Here is a 22,116-nt window from a genome sequence, read left to right on the forward strand (position 1 = left end):
TGTGGAAGAGGTTTAACCTGCCTGTGCCAAAGCCAATTCGAATATCTATGTCATCTCCAGTGAGGTCCTCCACAAACTGCAGAGGGATCACTTCGCTCCACATGCGGAAAGCAGTGGCAAGTATTTTCCTTTGTTGGTCAATGGTCAACTGCATGCTGTACCCTTCTCCCATCAGCCTCCACTTCAGTGTTCTCTTGGGAAAACTCATGAAGTTCCCATTCTCCATAGCATCTTGGTTATCCCGCTTTCTTCTGTAGTGATCGACCAGTCTGGACAGGACACTTCTTTTTGCACGTTGAGAGTTTGCAGTTTGAATGACATCGTGGTGAGTTTCATTTGCAGCAAAAAGACTTAGAGTTCCATTCTTACGTTTCGATGGGACTTTGTGGTCGGGAACACCGCAACGGGGTTTGTTCATGGCAAGCTTGGTTGCAGTGTCCAGGAAACCAGTGGCATTCAGTCCGTTGGCTTCTTGAAATTTTTTCAAAGACTCTGAAAATGATTCACTTATCTCTGTCTTATTAGAACTGAAGATCGCCCGCTCTTCTGAGTCCCCTTCTGAAATGAGCTGAGAAACATCTTGTGGAGCTCTGTCAAGTTCAAGGAACTCTCCAAATGCTTGTTCTTCCCAATTTACAGGTTTCACCCATCCGTATTTCACAAGGTATTGCTGTTAGGGAGATAAAAATAGGAAATTAGAACCTAATTTTACTGTATATAATAGAATTATTAGTAAATTACAGAAATATACATATATATTAATTTGAAATGTGAATAATGTAGATTAATCTTCATTTAGAATTAGGAGCACATCTAGATAAAATGTGTACATTTACACCTGGACAAACCATGTTGTGGTGTGCCACAATAATACACCTTTCTTTTCACATAGCGAGTAAGAGTGGACCTAGGACCAGCCCCCAACTAACTCTAAGGGGTATATTTACTAAAGGTTGATTATTATCAATTTGAAAAGAAAACAACAATGGAAATTGACCTTTAGTAAATATACCCCTAAATGTTTGAACATTTTAAATACCCCCTACAGACAGGGCAATATGGTTTGGTCAAGGTGCAAAATTGCAAAGTCTAGTTGGATTTGCTCTCAAAGAGGCCCATTATCAGAATTAAAGCTTTTTTTTATTGACTTTCCAACAATAAATGTTAATAGAAAAACAAAACAAGCATTAGCTACATTTCTAAAGCATATTCCAGCAATAACAAAATAACAATCCAATACTAAGTGTCCGGTCAGCGTGTATTTCAGTCTAGCCAAAGACGACTTCTCTTGAGGAGAGGCTGCAACAGTACCAATACCTCTTAATCTTGCTGATTTTAGCGGGACAGCCAAACTTTTCAGGCACAGTCTGCTGTTCCACCCATGGGCCGATGTGTGCCGCAGGCTGTCAGGATCATGTAGCAGAGTAGAGGCAAATGGATTACAAATTTATTGCCAGGAGAAGTATGTGGGCAGCCCAGTAGTTTCTGGAAGTTATGACGAATGGTCAAGCCCTTAAAATGCCACACCAGGTGGAGTTACCTAGAAGGACACTAGGTCACACCCTCTTTTCACATGCACATAATGTCCAGACGCAAGATTTTGGAAGGTTGGGAAGTATGCAGTACCTCTAAGCATATACTTTAAAACTTCCAGTTAATGAACTTATTGGGAGTTATTCAATTGATTCTTCCCCCCTTTCGCACCCGTGCGTGCCGTCCGGCAGCTATTAAATAGTTTCAGGCGCGCTGACAGCATTTTAGCTCATAACACAGCTGAAATGATCAAAAAGTGACCCATCTGGGCACCCAAATGGGACTTTTTGCATCGCGCCCATTAGTTTAGTCGGGTTTACGTGGCTAAACCTCTATGGGCATGAAAGGGGAGATATAAAAGAATGCTTGAATATCGCCCCATGATCTTCCATCACTTTAGATGAGAGATCGGGTGCAATTTGTCACAACTGAGGGCCTGAGCTGACGGGAGGCAGCCTCAGTTGTAGGGGCTGAGATGTACCGGAACCTGGGAGGTTGTATCAGACCCCTGGACATGTAAGTAACATGAATAATAACTGCCCGAAGGCGTGACCACGACAACTTGGATAAAAGTCAATGATGTTTATTATGACAACTCCGCAACACAGCAACAGTAAAAGAAAACGTAAAAGTCAGCAAAGAATAAATACAGTTCCTGGGTACTACAGGATGGCAGGAGCCACAGGGCACTGGTAGTGTGAGATAGTTCTTATGATCTTCTAGATGGAAAGTCCTTACCAGGCCCGACTGTAGCAATGGAGATAACCCAGGATTGTGCCAGCTGGTGTTCCAGGAAAAGCTGGGTTGCTGAAGATAAAACAGCTGCTGTGGATACTGGCTGGAACCAGACTGTTGTTAGCACGGAGTGGATACTGGCTGGAACCAGTTAAATAATAAATGAACTTGGGAGCGATGAAATATGAACTGAAATGTAGAACTTGAGAGCGGAGAAATAATAATACCGGTGGAGAGTGGTAAAGTGTAGAAAGGACACCGGCCCTTTAAGGGAAGCTGTACTCTGCTGGAAGCTGAGCTGGAAGCAGGTAATGTTGTAGCTGGAAACAGATGAATCCACAATGGATTGGAGAGTCAGGCTACACCGCAGGTGGAATGCTGGTGCGGGTCTCTATGGTGGAAGTCTTGAGACAGGAGCTGGAACCTGGAAGACAATCACAGGAGAGAGACAAACAGGAACTAGGTTTGACAACCAAAGCACTGACGCCTTCCTTGCTCAGGCACAGTGTATTTATACCTGCAGCAAGGAAGGGATTGGCTAGGCAATTATGCAGATTATCAATACTGAGAACAGATTGGTGGAAATGATCAGCTGACAGAATCCAAGATGGCTGCGCCCATGCAGACACTTGGAGGGAAGTTTGGTTTGTAATCCATGTGGTAATGAAAACAGTAATGGCGGCGCCGGCCACCGGAGACAGGAGGCACCAGGCTGACAGATGCACATCCAACCACGCGGACACAGCGGAGGCCGCGGCTGACGTAATCGCCACTCAGACACTCTGCATGCAGAAGTTCAGGGACGGCGGCGGAGGCCGCGGGAAACGCCATGCCAGGTGTAATATGGCGTTTACTGTGACAGCGTCCCAGAGTGACAGGAGAGGATACAGGAATGTACACATCAGGATAACAGATGGGATCCGGTCCTGGAGCGCTGAGCCAGCCTTAGGAGGCATCTGATGGGTAAGAAATGGCGTCCAGATACCCGGATCGTGACAGCACCCCCCCCTTTAGGAGTGGCCCCAGGACACTTCTTTGGCTTTTGAGGAAACTTGGAATGGAATCTCCGGACCAAGGCAGGAGCATGGACATCAGAAGCATTGGTCCATGAACGTTCCTCAGGACCATAACCCTTCCAGTCAATAAGATATTGTAGTTGACCGTAACAGTGACGTGAGTCCAGGATCTTGGCCACTTCATACTCAACGCCTCGTTGAGTTTGGACTTTCGGAGTTGGAGGAAGTGAGGAATGAAACCGATTCAAGATCAGCGGTTTCAACAGGGAAACATGGAATGTCCTGGGTATTTTTAAGAAGGGAGGCAACTGGAGTCTGTAAGCAACAGGATTGATGACTTGTTCAATCTTGAAAGGACCGATATAGCGAGGTGCAAACTTCATACTGGGAACTCTTAACCTCAAATTCTTCGTGGATAACCATACCCGATCACCCACCTTGAGAGCAGGAACTGCTCGACGCTTCTTATCCGCAAACTTCTTGTACCTGAACGATGCCTTGAGCAGAGCTGATCGTACGCTCTTCCAGATATTGGCAAACTGATGCAAGGTGATATCCACTGCGGGAACAGAAGTTGCTGGAAGCGGTTGGAACTCAGGGACTTTAGGGTGGAATCCAAAGTTAGTGAAGAATGGTGTTGAAGCAGATGAAGAATGATACTGGTTGTTATGACAGAACTCGGCCCAGGGAAGTAATTTAACCCAGTCATCTTGAGAGGAGGACACATAGATGCGGAGGAAGGCCTCCAAGTCCTGATTCACCCTCTCGGTTTGACCATTGGTCTGAGGATGGTAAGCCGTGGAAAACTTTAGCTTGACTTGGAGGACTTGACATAAACTTCGCCAGAATTTGGCTGTGAATTGAACTCCTCGATCTGAGATAATTTCTTCAGGAAGACCGTGGAGTCGGAAGATCTCTTGTATGAATACTTGAGCCAACTTGGAAGCTGACGGAAGACCGGTGAGAGGAATGAAGTGTGCCATCTTGGTGAACCGGTCAACTACCACCCAGATGGTATTGAACTTGTTGCACATGGGTAAGTCTGTAATGAAATCCATCGACAAGTGGGTCCATGGTCGACGGGGAACGGATAGTGGAACCAGTTGCCCCGCAGGCGACTGGCGGGATACTTTATGTTGGGCACACTTTGGGCAAGATGCAATAAACTCCAAGACGTCCTTTTTCAGAGTTGGCCACCAATAGGACCTAGAGATAAACTCCAGGGTTTTTTGGATACCTGTATGTCCGGCAAAACGGGAAGCATGGGCCCAATGCATGAGCTTCTTCCTTAGCATCGGCTTCACAAAACTTTTCCCTGATGGGGGCGTAGAGTCCATCCCTACCGTGGAGAATGCCAACGGATTTATAATAGGATGCTTGTCTGAAGACTCTGACTCATTTTCTTGCTCCCATGAGCGGGAAAGGGCATCGGCCTTGCGATTCTGAGAGCCCGGACAGAACTGGAGTTTAAAGTCGAACCTGGAAAAGAAAAGTGCCCATCTGGCCTGACGAGGGTTGAGACATTGTGCGCCCTTCAGGTATAAAAGGTTCTTGTGGTCTGTAAGTATGGTGATTAAATGAGAAGCTCCCTCCAACAGATACCTCCACTCTTCTAGAGCGAGCTTGATGGCTAGCAACTCCTGGTCGCCAATGGCATAGTTGCGCTCAGCTGGGGAGAACTTCCGGGAGAAGAAACTGCAAGGGTGTAAATGGCCATCTTTAGCCCTCTGAGATAACACCGCTCCTACTCCAACGGAGGAGGCATCCACCTCTAAGATGAAAGGAGAGTCGATGTCAGGCTGTTTCAGAACAGGCGCAGAGATGAACCTTTGTTTTAAAAGATGAAATGCTTGCATGGCTTCTTCAGACCACTTGGACGGGTTAGCACCCTTCTTAGTGAAAGCAGTAATAGGCGCCACAATGGTGGAAAAGTCTCGTATAAACTTTCGGTAATAGTTGGCGAACCCTAAGAACCTCTGGACCCCTTTGAGGGTTAAGGGTACCGGCCAATTTTGGATTGCTTGTAGTTTCTCAGGATCCATCTCTAGTCCGGAACCGGACACAATGTACCCTAGAAACGGAATGGACTTGACTTCAAAGACGCATTTTTCTAATTTGCAATAGAGATGATTGACACGGAGACGGGACAGAACCTCTTTAACCCAAAAACGATGTTCCTCTAAATCGTTGGCAAAAATGAGGATATCGTCTAGATAGACCACGACATGACGATATAGAATGTAGAGATGAGCGGGTTCGGTTTCTCTGAATCCGAACCCGCACGAACTTCATGTTTTTTTCACGGGTCCGAGCAGACTCGGATCCTCCCGCCTTGCTCGGTTAACCCGAGCGCGCCCGAACGTCATCATGACGCTGTCGGATTCTCGCGAGACTCGGATTCTATATAAGGAGCCGCGCGTCGCCGCCATTTTCACACGTGCATTGAGATTGATAGGGAGAGGACGTGGCTGGCGTCCTCTCCATTTAGATTAGGGTTGAGAGAGAGAGAGAGAGATTGACCTGAGGCTGTGATACTGTAGAAGAGAGTGCAGAGTTTAGTGACTGACGACCACAGTGACCACCAGACAGTGCAGTTGTTTGTTTTATTTAATATATCCGTTCTCTGCCTGAAAAAAACGATACACACAGTGACTCAGTCACATACCATATCTGTGTGCACTGCTCAGCCCAGTGTGCTGCATCAATGTATATATATATCTGACTGTGCTCAGCTCACACAGCTTATAATTGTGGGGGAGACTGGGGAGCACTGCAGTGCCAGTTATAGGTTATAGCAGGAGCCAGGAGTACATAATATTATATTAAAATTAAACAGTGCACACTTTTGCTGCAGGAGTGCCACTGCCAGTGTGACTAGTGACCAGTGACCTGACCACCAGTATATATAATATTAGTAGTATACTATCTCTTTATCAACCAGTCTATATTAGCAGCAGACACAGTACAGTGCGGTAGTTCACGGCTGTGGCTACCTCTGTGTCGGCACTCGGCAGCCCGTCCATAATTGTATATACCACCTAACCGTGGTTTTTTTTTCTTTCTTTATAGTCATACTAGTTACGAGTATACTATCTCTTTATCAACCAGTATATATTAGCAGCAGACACAGTACAGTGCGGTAGTTCACGGCTGTGGCTACCTCTGTGTCGGCACTCGGCAGCCCGTCCATAATTGTATATACCACCTAACCGTGGTTTTTTTTTCTTTCTTTATACATACATACTAGTTACGAGTATACTATCTCTTTATCAACCAGTCTATATTAGCAGCAGACACAGTACAGTGCGGTAGTTCACGGCTGTGGCTACCTCTGTGTCGGCACTCGGCAGCCCGTCCATAATTGTATATACCACCTAACCGTGTTTTTTTTTTCTTTCTTTATACATACATACTAGTTACGAGTATACTATCTCTTTATCAACCAGTCTATATTAGCAGCAGACACAGTACAGTGCGGTAGTTCACGGCTGTGGCTACCTCTGTGTCGGCACTCGGCAGCCCGTCCATAATTGTATATACCACCTAACCGTGGTTTTTCTTTCTTTCTTTATACATACATACTAGTTACGAGTATACTATCTCTTTATCAACCAGTCTATATATTAGCAGCAGACACAGTACAGTGCGGTAGTTCACGGCTGTGGCTACCTCTGTGTCGGCACTCGGCAGCCCGTCCATAATTGTATATACCACCTAACCGTGGTTTTTTTTTCTTTCTTTATACATACATACTAGTTACGAGTATACTATCTCTTTATCAACCAGTCTATATATTAGCAGCAGACACAGTACAGTGCGGTAGTTCACGGCTGTGGCTACCTCTGTGTCGGCACTCGGCAGCCCGTCCATAATTGTATATACCACCTAACCGTGTTTTTTTTTTCTTTCTTTATACATACATACTAGTTACGAGTATACTATCTCTTTATCAACCAGTCTATATTAGCAGCAGACACAGTACAGTGCGGTAGTTCACGGCTGTGGCTACCTCTGTGTCGGCACTCGGCAGCCCGTCCATAATTGTATATACCACCTAACCGTGGTTTTTTTTTCTTTCTTTATACATACATACTAGTTACGAGTATACTATCTCTTTATCAACCAGTCTATATATTAGCAGCAGACACAGTACAGTGCGGTAGTTCACGGCTGTGGCTACCTCTGTGTCGGCACTCGGCAGCCCGTCCATAATTGTATATACCACCTAACCGTGGTTTTTTTTTCTTTCTTTATAGTCATACTAGTTACGAGTATACTATCTCTTTATCAACCAGTCTATATTAGCAGCAGACACAGTACAGTGCGGTAGTTCACGGCTGTGGCTACCTCTGTGTCGGCACTCGGCAGCCCGTCCATAATTGTATATACCACCTAACCGTGGTTTTTTTTTCTTTCTTTATACATACATACTAGTTACGAGTATACTATCTCTTTATCAACCAGTCTATATTAGCAGCAGACACAGTACAGTGCGGTAGTTCACGGCTGTGGCTACCTCTGTGTCGGCACTCGGCAGCCCGTCCATAATTGTATATACCACCTAACCGTGGTTTTTTTTTCTTTCTTTATACATACATACTAGTTACGAGTATACTATCTCTTTATCAACCAGTCTATATATTAGCAGCAGACACAGTACAGTGCGGTAGTTCATGGCTGTGGCTACCTCTGTGTCGGCACTCGGCAGCCCGTCCATAATTGTATATACCACCTAACCGTGGTTTTTTTTTCTTTCTTTATACATACATACTAGTTACGAGTATACTATCTCTTTATCAACCAGTCTATATTAGCAGCAGACACAGTACAGTGCGGTAGTTCACGGCTGTGGCTACCTCTGTGTCGGCACTCGGCAGCCCGTCCATAATTGTATATACCACCTAACCGTGGTTTTTTTTTCTTTCTTTATACATACATACTAGTTACGAGTATACTATCTCTTTATCAACCAGTCTATATATTAGCAGCAGACACAGTACAGTGCGGTAGTTCACGGCTGTGGCTACCTCTGTGTCGGCACTCGGAAGCCCGTCCATAATTGTATATACCACCTAACCGTGGTTTTTTTTTCTTTCTTTATACATACATACTAGTTACGAGTATACTATCTCTTTATCAACCAGTCTATATTAGCAGCAGACACAGTACAGTGCGGTAGTTCACGGCTGTGGCTACCTCTGTGTCGGCACTCGGCAGCCCGTCCATAATTGTATATACCACCTAACCGTGGTTTTTTTTTCTTTCTTTATACATACATACTAGTTACGAGTATACTATCTCTTTATCAACCAGTCTATATTAGCAGCAGACACAGTACAGTACGGTAGTTCACGGCTGTGGCTACCTCTGTGTCTGCACTCGGCAGGCAGTCCATAATTGTATACTAGTATCCATCTCCATTGTTTACCTGAGGTGCCTTTTAGTTGTGCCTATTAAAATATGGAGAACAAAAATGTTGAGGTTCCAAAATTAGGGAAAGATCAAGATCCACTTCCACCTCGTGCTGAAGCTGCTGCCACTAGTCATGGCCGAGACGATGAAATGCCAGCAACGTCGTCTGCCAAGGCCGATGCCCAATGTCATAGTACAGAGCATGTCAAATCCAAAACACCAAATATCAGAAAAAAAAGGACTCCAAAACCTAAAATAAAATTGTCGGAGGAGAAGCGTAAACTTGCCAATATGCCATTTACGACACGGAGTGGCAAGGAACGGCTGAGGCCCTGGCCTATGTTCATGGCTAGTGGTTCAGCTTCACATGAGGATGGAAGCACTCAGCCTCTCGCTAGAAAAATGAAAAGACTCAAGCTGGCAAAAGCAGCACAGCAAAGAACTGTGCATTCTTCGAAATCCCAAATCCACAAGGAGAGTCCAATTGTGTCGGTTGCGATGCCTGACCTTCCCAACACTGGACGTGAAGAGCATGCGCCTTCCACCATTTGCACGCCCCCTGCAAGTGCTGGAAGGAGCACCCGCAGTCCAGTTCCTGATAGTCAGATTGAAGATGTCAGTGTTGAAGTACACCAGGATGAGGAGGATATGGGTGTTGCTGGCGCTGGGGAGGAAATTGACCAGGAGGATTCTGATGGTGAGGTGGTTTGTTTAAGTCAGGCACCCGGGGAGACACCTGTTGTCCGTGGGAGGAATATGGCCGTTGACATGCCAGGTGAAAATACCAAAAAAATCAGCTCTTCGGTGTGGAGGTATTTCACCAGAAATGCGGACAACAGGTGTCAAGCCGTGTGTTCCCTTTGTCAAGCTGTAATAAGTAGGGGTAAGGACGTTAACCACCTCGGAACATCCTCCCTTATACGTCACCTGCAGCGCATTCATAATAAGTCAGTGACAAGTTCAAAAACTTTGGGTGACAGCGGAAGCAGTCCACTGACCAGTAAATCCCTTCCTCTTGTAACCAAGCTCACGCAAACCACCCCACCAACTCCCTCAGTGTCAATTTCCTCCTTCCCCAGGAATGCCAATAGTCCTGCAGGCCATGTCACTGGCAATTCTGACGAGTCCTCTCCTGCCTGGGATTCCTCCGATGCATCCTTGCGTGTAACGCCTACTGCTGCTGGCGCTGCTGTTGTTGCCGCTGGGAGTCGATGGTCATCCCAGAGGGGAAGTCGTAAGCCCACTTGTACTACTTCCAGTAAGCAATTGACTGTTCAACAGTCCTTTGCGAGGAAGATGAAATATCACAGCAGTCATCCTACTGCAAAGCGGATAACTGAGGCCTTGACAACTATGTTGGTGTTAGACGTGCGTCCGGTATCCGCCGTTAGTTCACAGGGAACTAGACAATTTATTGAGGCAGTGTGCCCCCGTTACCAAATACCATCTAGGTTCCACTTCTCTAGGCAGGCGATACCGAGAATGTACACGGACGTCAGAAAAAGACTCACCAGTGTCCTAAAAAATGCAGTTGTACCCAATGTCCACTTAACCACGGACATGTGGACAAGTGGAGCAGGGCAGGGTCAGGACTATATGACTGTGACAGCCCACTGGGTAGATGTATGGACTCCCGCCGCAAGAACAGCAGCGGCGGCACCAGTAGCAGCATCTCGCAAACGCCAACTCTTTCCTAGGCAGGCTACGCTTTGTATCACCGCTTTCCAGAATACGCACACAGCTGAAAACCTCTTACGGCAACTGAGGAAGATCATCGCGGAATGGCTTACCCCAATTGGACTCTCCTGTGGATTTGTGGCATCGGACAACGCCAGCAATATTGTGTGTGCATTAAATATGGGCAAATTCCAGCACGTCCCATGTTTTGCACATACCTTGAATTTGGTGGTGCAGAATTTTTTAAAAAACGACAGGGGCGTGCAAGAGATGCTGTCGGTGGCCAGAAGAATTGCGGGACACTTTCGGCGTACAGGCACCACGTACAGAAGACTGGAGCACCACCAAAAACTACTGAACCTGCCCTGCCATCATCTGAAGCAAGAAGTGGTAACGAGGTGGAATTCAACCCTCTATATGCTTCAGAGGTTGGAGGAGCAGCAAAAGGCCATTCAAGCCTATACAATTGAGCACGATATAGTAGGTGGAATGCACCTGTCTCAAGCGCAGTGGAGAATGATTTCAACGTTGTGCAAGGTTCTGATGCCCTTTGAACTTGCCACACGTGAAGTCAGTTCAGACACTGCCAGCCTGAGTCAGGTCATTCCCCTCATCAGGCTTTTGCAGAAGAAGCTGGAGACATTGAAGGAGGAGCTAACACAGAGCGATTCCGCTAGGCATGTGGGACTTGTGGATGGAGCCCTTAATTCGCTTAACAAGGATTCACGGGTGGTCAATCTGTTGAAATCAGAGCACTACATTTTGGCCACCGTGCTCGATCCTAGATTTAAAGCCTACCTTGGATCTCTCTTTCCGGCAGACACAAGTCTGCTGGGGTTGAAAGACCTGCTGGTGACAAAATTGTCAAGTCAAGCGGAACGCGACCTGTCAACATCTCCTCCTTCACATTCTCCCGCAACTGGGGGTGCGAGGAAAAGGCTCAGAATTCCGAGCCCACCCGCTGGCGGTGATGCAGGGCAGTCTGGAGCGACTGCTGATGCTGACATCTGGTCCGGACTGAAGGACCTGACAACGATTACGGACATGTCGTCTACTGTCACTGCATATGATTCTCTCAACATTGATAGAATGGTGGAGGATTATATGAGTGACCGCATCCAAGTAGGCACGTCACACAGTCCGTACTTATACTGGCAGGAAAAAGAGGCAATTTGGAGGCCCTTGCACAAACTGGCTTTATTCTACCTAAGTTGCCCTCCCACAAGTGTGTACTCCGAAAGAGTGTTTAGTGCCGCCGCTCACCTTGTCAGCAATCGGCGTACGAGGTTACATCCAGAAAATGTGGAGAAGATGATGTTCATTAAAATGAATTATAATCAATTCCTCCGCGGAGACATTGACCAGCAGCAATTGCCTCCACAAAGTACACAGGGAGCTGAGATGGTGGATTCCAGTGGGGACGAATTGATAATCTGTGAGGAGGGGGATGTACACGGTGATATATCGGAGGGTGATGATGAGGTGGACATCTTGCCTCTGTAGAGCCAGTTTGTGCAAGGAGAGATTAATTGCTTCTTTTTTGGGGGGGTCCAAACCAACCCGTCATATCAGTCACAGTCGTGTGGCAGACCCTGTCACTGAAATGATGGGTTGGTTAAAGTGTGCATGTCCTGTTTTGTTTATACAACATAAGGGTGGGTGGGAGGGCCCAAGGACAATTCCATCTTGCACCTCTTTTTTCTTTTCTTTTTCTTTGCATCATGTGCTGATTGGGGAGGGTTTTTTGGAAGGGACATCCTGCGTGACACTGCAGTGCCACTCCTAAATGGGCCCGGTGTTTGTGTCGGCCACTAGGGTCGCTAATCTTACTCACACAGTCAGCTACCTCATTGCGCCTCTTTTTTTCTTTGCGTCATGTGCTGTTTGGGGAGGGTTTTTTGGAAGGGACATCCTGCGTGACACTGCAGTGCCACTCCTAGATGGGCCCGGTGTTTGTGTCGGCCACTAGGGTCGCTAATCTTACTCACACAGCTACCTCATTGCGCCTCTTTTTTTCTTTGCGTCATGTGCTGTTTGGGGAGGGTTTTTTGGAAGGGACATCCTGCGTGACACTGCAGTGCCACTCCTAGATGGGCCCGGTGTTTGTGTCGGCCACTAGGGTCGCTAATCTTACTCACACAGCTACCTCATTGCGCCTCTTTTTTTCTTTGCGTCATGTGCTGTTTGGGGAGGGTTTTTTGGAAGGGCCATCCTGCGTGACACTGCAGTGCCACTCCTAGATGGGCCCGGTGTTTGTGTCGGCCACTAGGGTCGCTAATCTTACTCACACAGCTACCTCATTGCGCCTCTTTTTTTCTTTGCGTCATGTGCTGTTTGGGGAGGGTTTTTTGGAAGGGACATCCTGCGTGACACTGCAGTGCCACTCCTAGATGGGCCCGGTGTTTGTGTCGACCACTAGGGTCGCTTATCTTACTCACACAGCGACCTCGGTGCAAATTTTAGGACTAAAAATAATATTGTGAGGTGTGAGGTATTCAGAATAGACTGAAAATGAGTGTAAATTATGGTTTTTGAGGTTAATAATACTTTGGGATCAAAATGACCTCCAAATTCTATGATTTAAGCTGTTTTTTAGTGTTTTTTGAAAAAAACACCCGAATCCAAAACACACCCGAATCCGACAAAAAAAATTCGGTGAGGTTTTGCCAAAACGCGTTCGAACCCAAAACACGGCCGCGGAACCGAACCCAAAACCAAAACACAAAACCCGAAAAATTTCAGGCGCTCATCTCTATGTCTCTGAAGATCTCATTGACAAAATGCTGGAAGACAGCTGGAGCATTGCTCAATCTGAAGGGCATGACGAGGTACTCATAATGTCCGTCACGGGTGTTAAAGGCGGTCTTCCACTCGTCACCCTCACGGATCCGGATGAGATTGTATGCACCTCGCAAGTCAAGCTTTGTAAAGATGGTAGCTCCGCTAACTCTGTCAAAGAGCTCAGTAATCAGGGGTAAAGGATAACGGTTCTTGATGGTAATGTCGTTCAAACCTCTGTAGTCGATGCACGGCCGCAGACCACCATCTTTCTTTTTTACAAAAAAGAAGCCTGCGCCGGCTGGAGAAGAAGAAGGTCGAATGAACCCCTTTGCTAGGTTCTCTTTAATATATTCCTCCATAGAATGCGTCTCAGGCAGAGACAACGGATAAGTTCGGCCTCGAGGTGGAACCTTCCCTGGAACGAGATCAATCGGACAGTCCCATTCTCTATGAGGAGGAAGGATATCAGCAGAAGCTTTACTGAACACATCCGTGAAATCTTGATATGGAGGAGGTGGAACATCAGACGACCTGGGGGAGGAAGAACAGACAGGCAATACTTTAAACAAACATGTCTCAGCACAGGAGGAACCCCATGCCAGGATTTGCGTAGTCGTCCAATCAATTGTAGGATTGTGAAGACGGAGCCATGGAAGGCCCAGGACCACAGGATGTGTGGCTCTTGGAATCACTAAAAAAGAAATAAGTTCGGAATGAAGAACTCCCACTCTCAGACGAACTGGTAGAGTCCTTAAAGAAATAACTGCATCAAAAATTTTGCTGCCATCCACGGCAGTTAAAGAAATGGACGAAGGAAGTCTCTCGGTGGGTAGGGACCACCGTTTAACATAGGCTTCGGTAATAAAGTTCCCAGCTGCTCCGGAATCAAGGAGGGCAATGACGTTCCGATAACGTTGAGCAACTTGAAGCGAGACTGGGAGATTACAATCTTGAGGAGATGGAGAGGAGATCATTACTCCTAGCCGGCCCTCTCCTTGGCGAGCTAGGATTTGGAGTTTCCCGGACGTTTGGGACAGGCATTAATGGTGTGAGACGGAGCTGCACAATAGAGACAGAGAAACTCGGAGAGACGTCTTCGGCGCTCAGCAGGAGTTAAACGGGAACGGCCAAGTTGCATGGGCTCATCTTTAGATGGTGACAGTTGACGAGGAGGAGGAGCAGAAGATTTTGGAGCAGATGATCTTCCACGCTCAGTTGCTCTCTCTCTGAAACGTAAATCAACTTTTGTGCAGAGTGAGATTAGCTCATCTAACTTAGAAGGTAAGTCTCTGGTAGCTAACTCATCTTTAATACGCTCAGATAAGCCATGCCAGAATGCAGCATACAGGGCCTCGTCGTTCCATGCCAGTTTGGATGCCAGGATCTGGAACTGTATCAGATATTGTCCTACAGTACGTGACCCCTGGCGTAAACGGAGAATCTCGGATGAAGCTGAGGTTACCCGGCCTGGCTCGTCGAAGATGCGCCTGAATGTTGACACGAAGGCAGTGTAGGAAGATAGCAGGGTGTCGGACCTCTCCCATAACGGTGATGCCCAATCAAGGGCTGAGCCACTGAGAAGAGAAATAATGTAGGCAATTTTTGTACGGTCACTGGGAAAATTGCCAGGTTGTAGCTCAAACTGAATCTCACACTGGTTGAGAAATCCCCTGCAGAATCTTGGAGATCCGTCAAATTTTGCTGGCGTTGGAAGATGAAGACGTGGAGCAGAAATGGGTAAGGTGGGTGGGGTTATAGCTGGAGTCACTGTGGTTGACGCACCAGACGCGCCTGATCCACGGAGAGTTGTCTGAATCCCATCCAGCCGAGTAGAGAGATCCTGGAGACAGCGGATGATGTGGCCCTGTGCAGCCTCCTGATGTTCTAGTCGGGCTGCCAGTTCTTGCATCGGCCTGGCCGCTTGATCCTGGTCTCCGGCTGGATTCATTAGGTCAGTGCTTACTGTCACAACTGAGGGCCTGAGCTGACGGGAGGCAGCCTCAGTTGTAGGGGCTGAGATGTACCGGAACCTGGGAGGTTGTATCAGACCCCTGGACATGTAAGTAACATGAATAATAACTGCCCGAAGGCGTGACCACGACAACTTGGATAAAAGTCAATGATGTTTATTATGACAACTCCGCAACACAGCAACAGTAAAAGAAAACGTAAAAGTCAGCAAAGAATAAATACAGTTCCTGGGTACTACAGGATGGCAGGAGCCACAGGGCACTGGTAGTGTGAGATAGTTCTTATGATCTTCTAGATGGAAAGTCCTTACCAGGCCCGACTGTAGCAATGGAGATAACCCAGGATTGTGCCAGCTGGTGTTCCAGGAAAAGCTGGGTTGCTGAAGATAAAACAGCTGCTGTGGATACTGGCTGGAACCAGACTGTTGTTAGCACGGAGTGGATACTGGCTGGAACCAGTTAAATAATAAATGAACTTGGGAGCGATGAAATATGAACTGAAATGTAGAACTTGAGAGCGGAGAAATAATAATACCGGTGGAGAGTGGTAAAGTGTAGAAAGGACACCGGCCCTTTAAGGGAAGCTGTACTCTGCTGGAAGCTGAGCTGGAAGCAGGTAATGTTGTAGCTGGAAACAGATGAATCCACAATGGATTGGAGAGTCAGGCTACACCGCAGGTGGAATGCTGGTGCGGGTCTCTATGGTGGAAGTCTTGAGACAGGAGCTGGAACCTGGAAGACAATCACAGGAGAGAGACAAACAGGAACTAGGTTTGACAACCAAAGCACTGACGCCTTCCTTGCTCAGGCACAGTGTATTTATACCTGCAGCAAGGAAGGGATTGGCTAGGCAATTATGCAGATTATCAATACTGAGAACAGATTGGTGGAAATGATCAGCTGACAGAATCCAAGATGGCTGCGCCCATGCAGACACTTGGAGGGAAGTTTGGTTTGTAATCCATGTGGTAATGAAAACAGTAATGGCGGCGCCGGCCACCGGAGACAGGAGGCGCCAGGCTGACAGATGCACATCCAACCACGCGGACACAGCGGAGGCCGCGGCTGACGTAATCGCCACTCAGACACTCTGCATGCAGAAGTTCAGGGACGGCGGCGGAGGCCGCGGGAAACGCCATGCCAGGTGTAATATGGCATTTACTGTGACAGCGTCCCAGAGTGACAGGAGAGGATACAGGAATGTACACATCAGGATAACAGATGGGATCCGGTCCTGGAGCGCTGAGCCAGCCTTAGGAGGCATCTGATGGGTAAGAAATGGCGTCCAGATACCCGGATCGTGACACAATTGAAGGACCATAATAATCCTAAAATGCTTGGAAAAAATGCACAGAGTTGACATTACAGACAATAATGGCAGTGTTCTACAGTTGCCGATGGCTCCTGTGGGTGTCTATAACAAGCTTGTAGCCTGAAAAATCGCAGCTGTGTAGCCATGTACGTACAAACATGATTAGGCCCTATGTAAGACGGTATCTTCTTACATGGTGTTGATGTTGGTGGTGTTGATGTTGTCAAAAGAGTGTATGGCATTGTGGTCATCTCATGACGCGGACATGACCACACCCTGTCTACCACTTTGATGGTGCTAGTCCACACCTTACCTCCCTTTCATTGCTGTAGGAACCAGCGGCAGGCAAGCACAACAACCACTTGTTTCTGCTTTGTGTAGCAGTGATCTGGACATATCTCCCAACCTTCTGACCCACAGGACACATGTGCAGGTAGTGGGACAGAACCCTCATATCCAGACTGTCCTGCCTAGATCAGGACATTTGGAAAGTATGATGTAGAGTGTGTAGCCCAAAACCAAAGTGAACACTATTAATACAAATAAAATTGTGCATTCAATTAAAAAGGTTGGATGATGCCTGCAGATCCCAGCGTTGGGCCTAGGTGTTCTCTCGTCTTCCATCCACATTAACAGACCACAATAATACTGGGAGTGATCCTGCTTCTTGGTCCATAGTGCTGTAGGTCCTTCACTCCTGAGGTGCACATAGGTCATTATGGAGACTGTCAGGCCACTAACGTTAAGTACCATGATAGCGCTGTGCTGAACAAATGGTGGAAGCCCTAGGAAAATGGTGCCTACTGTTTTATTAGTGTTGGTAATAGAAAGATTCGACTAAGCAATTCGGGCCGATTCAGTTAGCCATGGTGCTTGCCACGTGGATGTAGCTCTGGGTTTATTGCCCGTAGCTATTTAATTAGTAACAACTCTCCCTGTGTGGTAAGACTGCTGCTAACATGCGTTAACTCATACATTAAAGGTTAAGTGCTTGGAGCTTTGGTGTTACCCCACAGATTAAGCCCCAGAGGGTGCATTTAGGACCCTCATTCAGCTTGCAACGCTATAGTATTTATCAAAAAATGCAAATGGACGCTTTTCGGCGTCTGCACATGCGCAAAGTCCACAGACTCATGCATTGCGATTGCATCCCTGTAGGATGCAAATGTAATTTGATTGACGGCTGCCAGGAGGCATCTACACGGCGTTGCCGGGGCATGGTCTGGACAACAGAGGCGTGTCCAGACCATTTTTGGGGCAGCTGCAACACGAAAAATGGCGGTGGTCTGCCTGCATACGCAGCCTAGCTGCATATGCAGTGGGTCATTCTTAATTTCTACCTCAGCGGTGCTGCCGCAATTGTTCTGCGTTCGCATTGTTGCCCGCCGGTTAGCATGCTGGACTGCCTTTTCCGGTACCGGGCGGCCCCTAGCATGCTACAGGAACAGTAGCTGATTCTGCTTGTTTGCAGAATCTGCTACTCAACCTGCATAGGGGGTTATTCAGTACGGATTGCAAATTCTGCTAAAAAGCAGAATTTTCAATCCTTACTCTCACATGCTGGGGGCCGCCCATCACAGAGCAAGGCAGCCCAGCATGCAGAATGGCCTGCCCAGTGGTCGCATCAACTGTGGATGACCCCCTGCAGCCATTTTTTTAGATCAGAGCAGCTGTGTGTGATGCCACCCCGAAAAATGCCTCTGACTCACCCACGTTTTCCCCGCGCCACGCCCGCAACGCTCCACCCCACCCCCACCCAGCACCTACTGCGAGCCAAACGCATTTGGTGGCAGCGCACGCTCAGGACGGTACCTGGGCGTGTGCACTGCTGCCGCCAGGGTTATTGCGGTTGCAACACTTAACGATGTGATCTGAATAATCCCCTTAATGTGGAAAAATCTGCACCTTCTGGGATTTACTGTGCGAGGTAGCAGCAGTGATTAAGTAGCTCCAGCAGAGCTTTAGCCGCCCAATAACTAACTGCATGTGCCCCTATGACTGCTTTTGAACCCACCAGTATATCTGACCATGAATATGAACATGCTGCATGTTGATCAGCAATTCTAAGTCTCAAAAGATGCTTTTGTTCCTCAGGTTTTTTACTTGGGTGGCCTTATGGGTCCATGGCTGTTATCAAAGATAATTACTGTGGAAGTGTAAGAGATATGGGAGATTAATGCAATGTCTCGGCACACTACACCCACTCCGTGCTTGGTGGAGATGTGTGAAGAGGATGTTTACTCTGCTGCGCCCGTCATGTTTATGCTCAGATGCTGCTGCTTTATACATTTAAATGATGTATATATATATATAAAAAAACAACATTTGGGAAGACATTTGTCACAGCTCTGCATACTCTACCCCCCCCCCCCTTCCAATAATAACCTGTGCTGCTTTTATACCCTGCCCTCTTTATTTTCTACAGCCATATCCAAGCCAACTATGGGTATAATTCATGTTTGTACGTGATATTGAAGTTCACGCAACTGAGCGATTATTAATAGTAATTGCACTGCGCACGTGCCAAGGTACCTTTGTGATGCTGCTCGCAGTGAGATTTTTAACACAGTGTGATTGACAGGATGGGAGCATTTGGGGGAGGTAACGGGAAGTGGTGGCAAAAACGCAGGCGTGTCACTGCCGTATTCAGGGTGTGTATCTGCCTTCAGTTGCGATCGTGCGTGAAACATGGCGCCAACTTCGCTACTGCTGCAGCCAGTCTGCGGCACCATAGGCTCACTTGGGGTAGACGTTCCTCGTTATTGCATCGATGCTGCATATGTGTACACAGTTGCTAAAAACTTTGCGATGGCTCCTGTGGGTGTCTATAGCAAGCTCACAGCCTAAACAATCGCAGTTGTGTAGGCATGTGCATACAAACATGAATTAGGCCCTATGTAAGAAGGCAAACAGAGCGTGTTTAACCCCTTAACTGACTAATTTAAAAAAAATGTAATTAAGCTAAGAGTTAAAAACAAAATATTATATTTAACTCAAAAATAAAAATAAAAAATGCTGAGGGGATCTCACCCCCCCCCAAGTCCATAGGCCCCCATTGCAAAATATAACCCACCCCCAGTATCTATAGATACTCAGCAGCAGCAGATCTCTAGTGGCAATATCCCCCACTCCTCTAGAGGTGATTGATCCCCACAAGCACGTTCCCACCCCCACCCTTATGTGTTCATAGGCCCCCCTGTTTTAGTACTCCCCACCCATGTCTGTATAAGACCCCTTCCCCATCCAATGGTCAATATAACTTTTTTCCCTCACCCAACCCCCTACCACAAAGTGTCAAAATATTATTCCCCCCTCTCCCACTCCTAACGCAGAAGAGTGGAGCATGGGTCAGAGGGTTGATGATCAGTCCCCACTGCTGCAGCTGATCTAGGGGGTCATTTAGACCCTGCTGCTAATGTGGCCCGCAGCACAGTGTGCAGGTGGAGGCAAACTGCGCATGTGCAGTGGCCGCGTTGTGACTGAGCGGACTTACACATTGCGGCCGCATCCCCTGGCGGCAATGCGGCATTGGGGGGGGGGGGGAGCCGAATGGGGACGGGCTGGGACCGTTTTCGGGGAGGCTGTGTGATGTCACGCAAAGCTGCTATGATAAAAAAAATGGCGGCTGACCGCCTGATAGCGCATCCAGGCTGCACTGCCAGGGGTCAACCTTAGTTCTGATTGGTCGGGAGGGCCCCAGCATGTGAGGATAGGAATGCAGATCTGGCTGTGTAGGCAGCGATCTGCATCCATTTCTGAATAAGGTTCCTAACCTCCTTCAGATCGGACGGAAATACAATTCTGCTTGCGTGCAGCATTACATTTCCTTCCATCTCTGAACAGGCCCATAATGCTTAAGCAATGCTAAGCTGGTGCCTGGGTCATAGCATACATGTACATGTTGTTACCGGTGCTCTGGCATCTAATACTGTACCTGCACCGGGTGGCTGTGTTGCCTGCGCTTAGTAACAGTCTGCTTTCTGGGTTATCATTGAAACCGCTGTGCATTTACAATAAATGAATAGTGTTACTTGTATCATTCTAGGATGACAAGAGCCACTCAGCTCCCATCCTATAAGCCAGTGTTTTTCAACCACTGTGCCGTGGCACACTAGTGTGCCCTGAGCAGTCTCCAGGTGTGCCGCCATAGAAGCAGAGTCAGGCCCATCAGTGTTTTGCCGCTACTGAGGCCCTGGAACGATCAATACTGGTGGAGTTAGTGGTTGCAGAGCCAGTTCTAATTTTGGGCCCGGGCAGTGTTGGGCTCTTCTGTCTTTCTCAGATGTGGCTCAGGCGTTACCTATGGAGAAGCTGAGACATGACATCCTAGGACACGCAACTGCACCCTGCATCACCATTATATTTGAGTGTGTCTTGGCAATATTTAAATCTTGTTCAGGTTGTTGCGAGTTGTAAAAGGTTAAAAATCTCTGCTATAAGCGGTATGGGTCTGAATACATGGCAAAAAGAGCAGAAGTCATAACATAAATCTTTCATTATTGCACCCAGTTTGCGTGTATAGGGAAAGTTGTACACATCTATGCAGTGCTTCCTCCCCTTCCTCTACTCATCATCATCATGGAGCATTCGCACCAACCTAAAGTTGGTGCAGGTGATGTGCCTGGTGTATTTACTTTTCCATTCAGCTCTGCACAGCTCACCAGTCCAATGACCCGTTCTGATCTGTACCAAAGTGGGAAAGCCCTATTACAGCCCAGTTATTCCCCTTCAGTTGTAATTGGAGCGCTGCCATTTACTTGGAAGCACCTCCTGCATGCACGTGTGATCCATTGCTGCAACAATGGATCTCCTGAAACATCATCGGCCAGTTGGATAACCCACGAGTTTCACGCAAGCCAGTTGCTGCAGCTCCTTCCAAGAGGCCAGGAAATCTCCAGCTCCCTCCTCCTGTCTGCAGCTGTAGTACAGCCGGCGACACAGGACACATGCGCAGTACGGATCCTGTGCATTCGCAAACTACCGGCCAAAGGTACTTTGCACAAACTGCAGCAGATCCTTTGGGATCTGAATGCAGCCCCATGTGCGATCACAGCTTGAGACTGTGATACCATACACAGTTTACATGTCTCCCGCATCTTAGTTCTGACAGACCTGCTGCATCACCATAGGTTTACTCAGAAGACCTATTATTGACCGATGTGCATATATGGCTGCATCTTTGTACACAAGCGGCAGTTCAGAGACTCCGCCAGTGGCGTCTCAATACAAATCCCGGCCACATTTGCATATTTTCGCGAAGCCGCTGCGTACTGATTCACAGCTGCAACGGCATTTGCAAACATCTCTGAATCAGTCCCTTAGTACATGAAGATGAACCCCATTGAAATTTTAACACAATGAAGACATATGGATATAATTATACATATTAGATTAGTGTATTATAAGGCAGAGACTCTTCAGGACCTGCAGCTAGCAATAGTGCTGTCTACAGAACGATATACTTCATATCACTCTCCATAGTAAATATAAGAGTTGCAGACTACACCGAGATCCTAAATGGTTATTATATATTAAGTTGTGAAAACGTCGATAGTGTCTAGGACGGCACCAAATGGTTGACATGCACAATGTCAATGTGTGAAAAGGGTTGACACAGAAATAGTCAACACATGAAAATGTCGACATCAGTTATTCATGTTTATTGGTTTTAGCTTCCAGC

At 47.2% G+C, this 22,116-nt stretch overlaps 1 protein-coding gene across 4 annotated transcripts in view; it reads right to left on the bottom strand.

The window, feature by feature from the left end:
• Window positions 1–22,116, bottom strand: part of LOC134933306 (matrix metalloproteinase-21-like) — a 105,607-nt gene that overhangs the window by 16,090 nt on the left and 67,401 nt on the right. For all 4 annotated transcript variants that reach the window (XM_063928412.1, XM_063928409.1, XM_063928411.1 and 1 more), the window contains exon 3: window positions 22–670. In XM_063928412.1, the coding sequence (XP_063784482.1) occupies window positions 22–670 (649 nt within the window). The remainder of the gene's footprint in view (window positions 1–21; window positions 671–22,116) is intronic.

Source organism: Pseudophryne corroboree, chromosome 6 (assembly GCF_028390025.1).
Source record: "Pseudophryne corroboree isolate aPseCor3 chromosome 6, aPseCor3.hap2, whole genome shotgun sequence".
Taxonomy (NCBI): Eukaryota; Metazoa; Chordata; class Amphibia; order Anura; family Myobatrachidae; genus Pseudophryne; species Pseudophryne corroboree.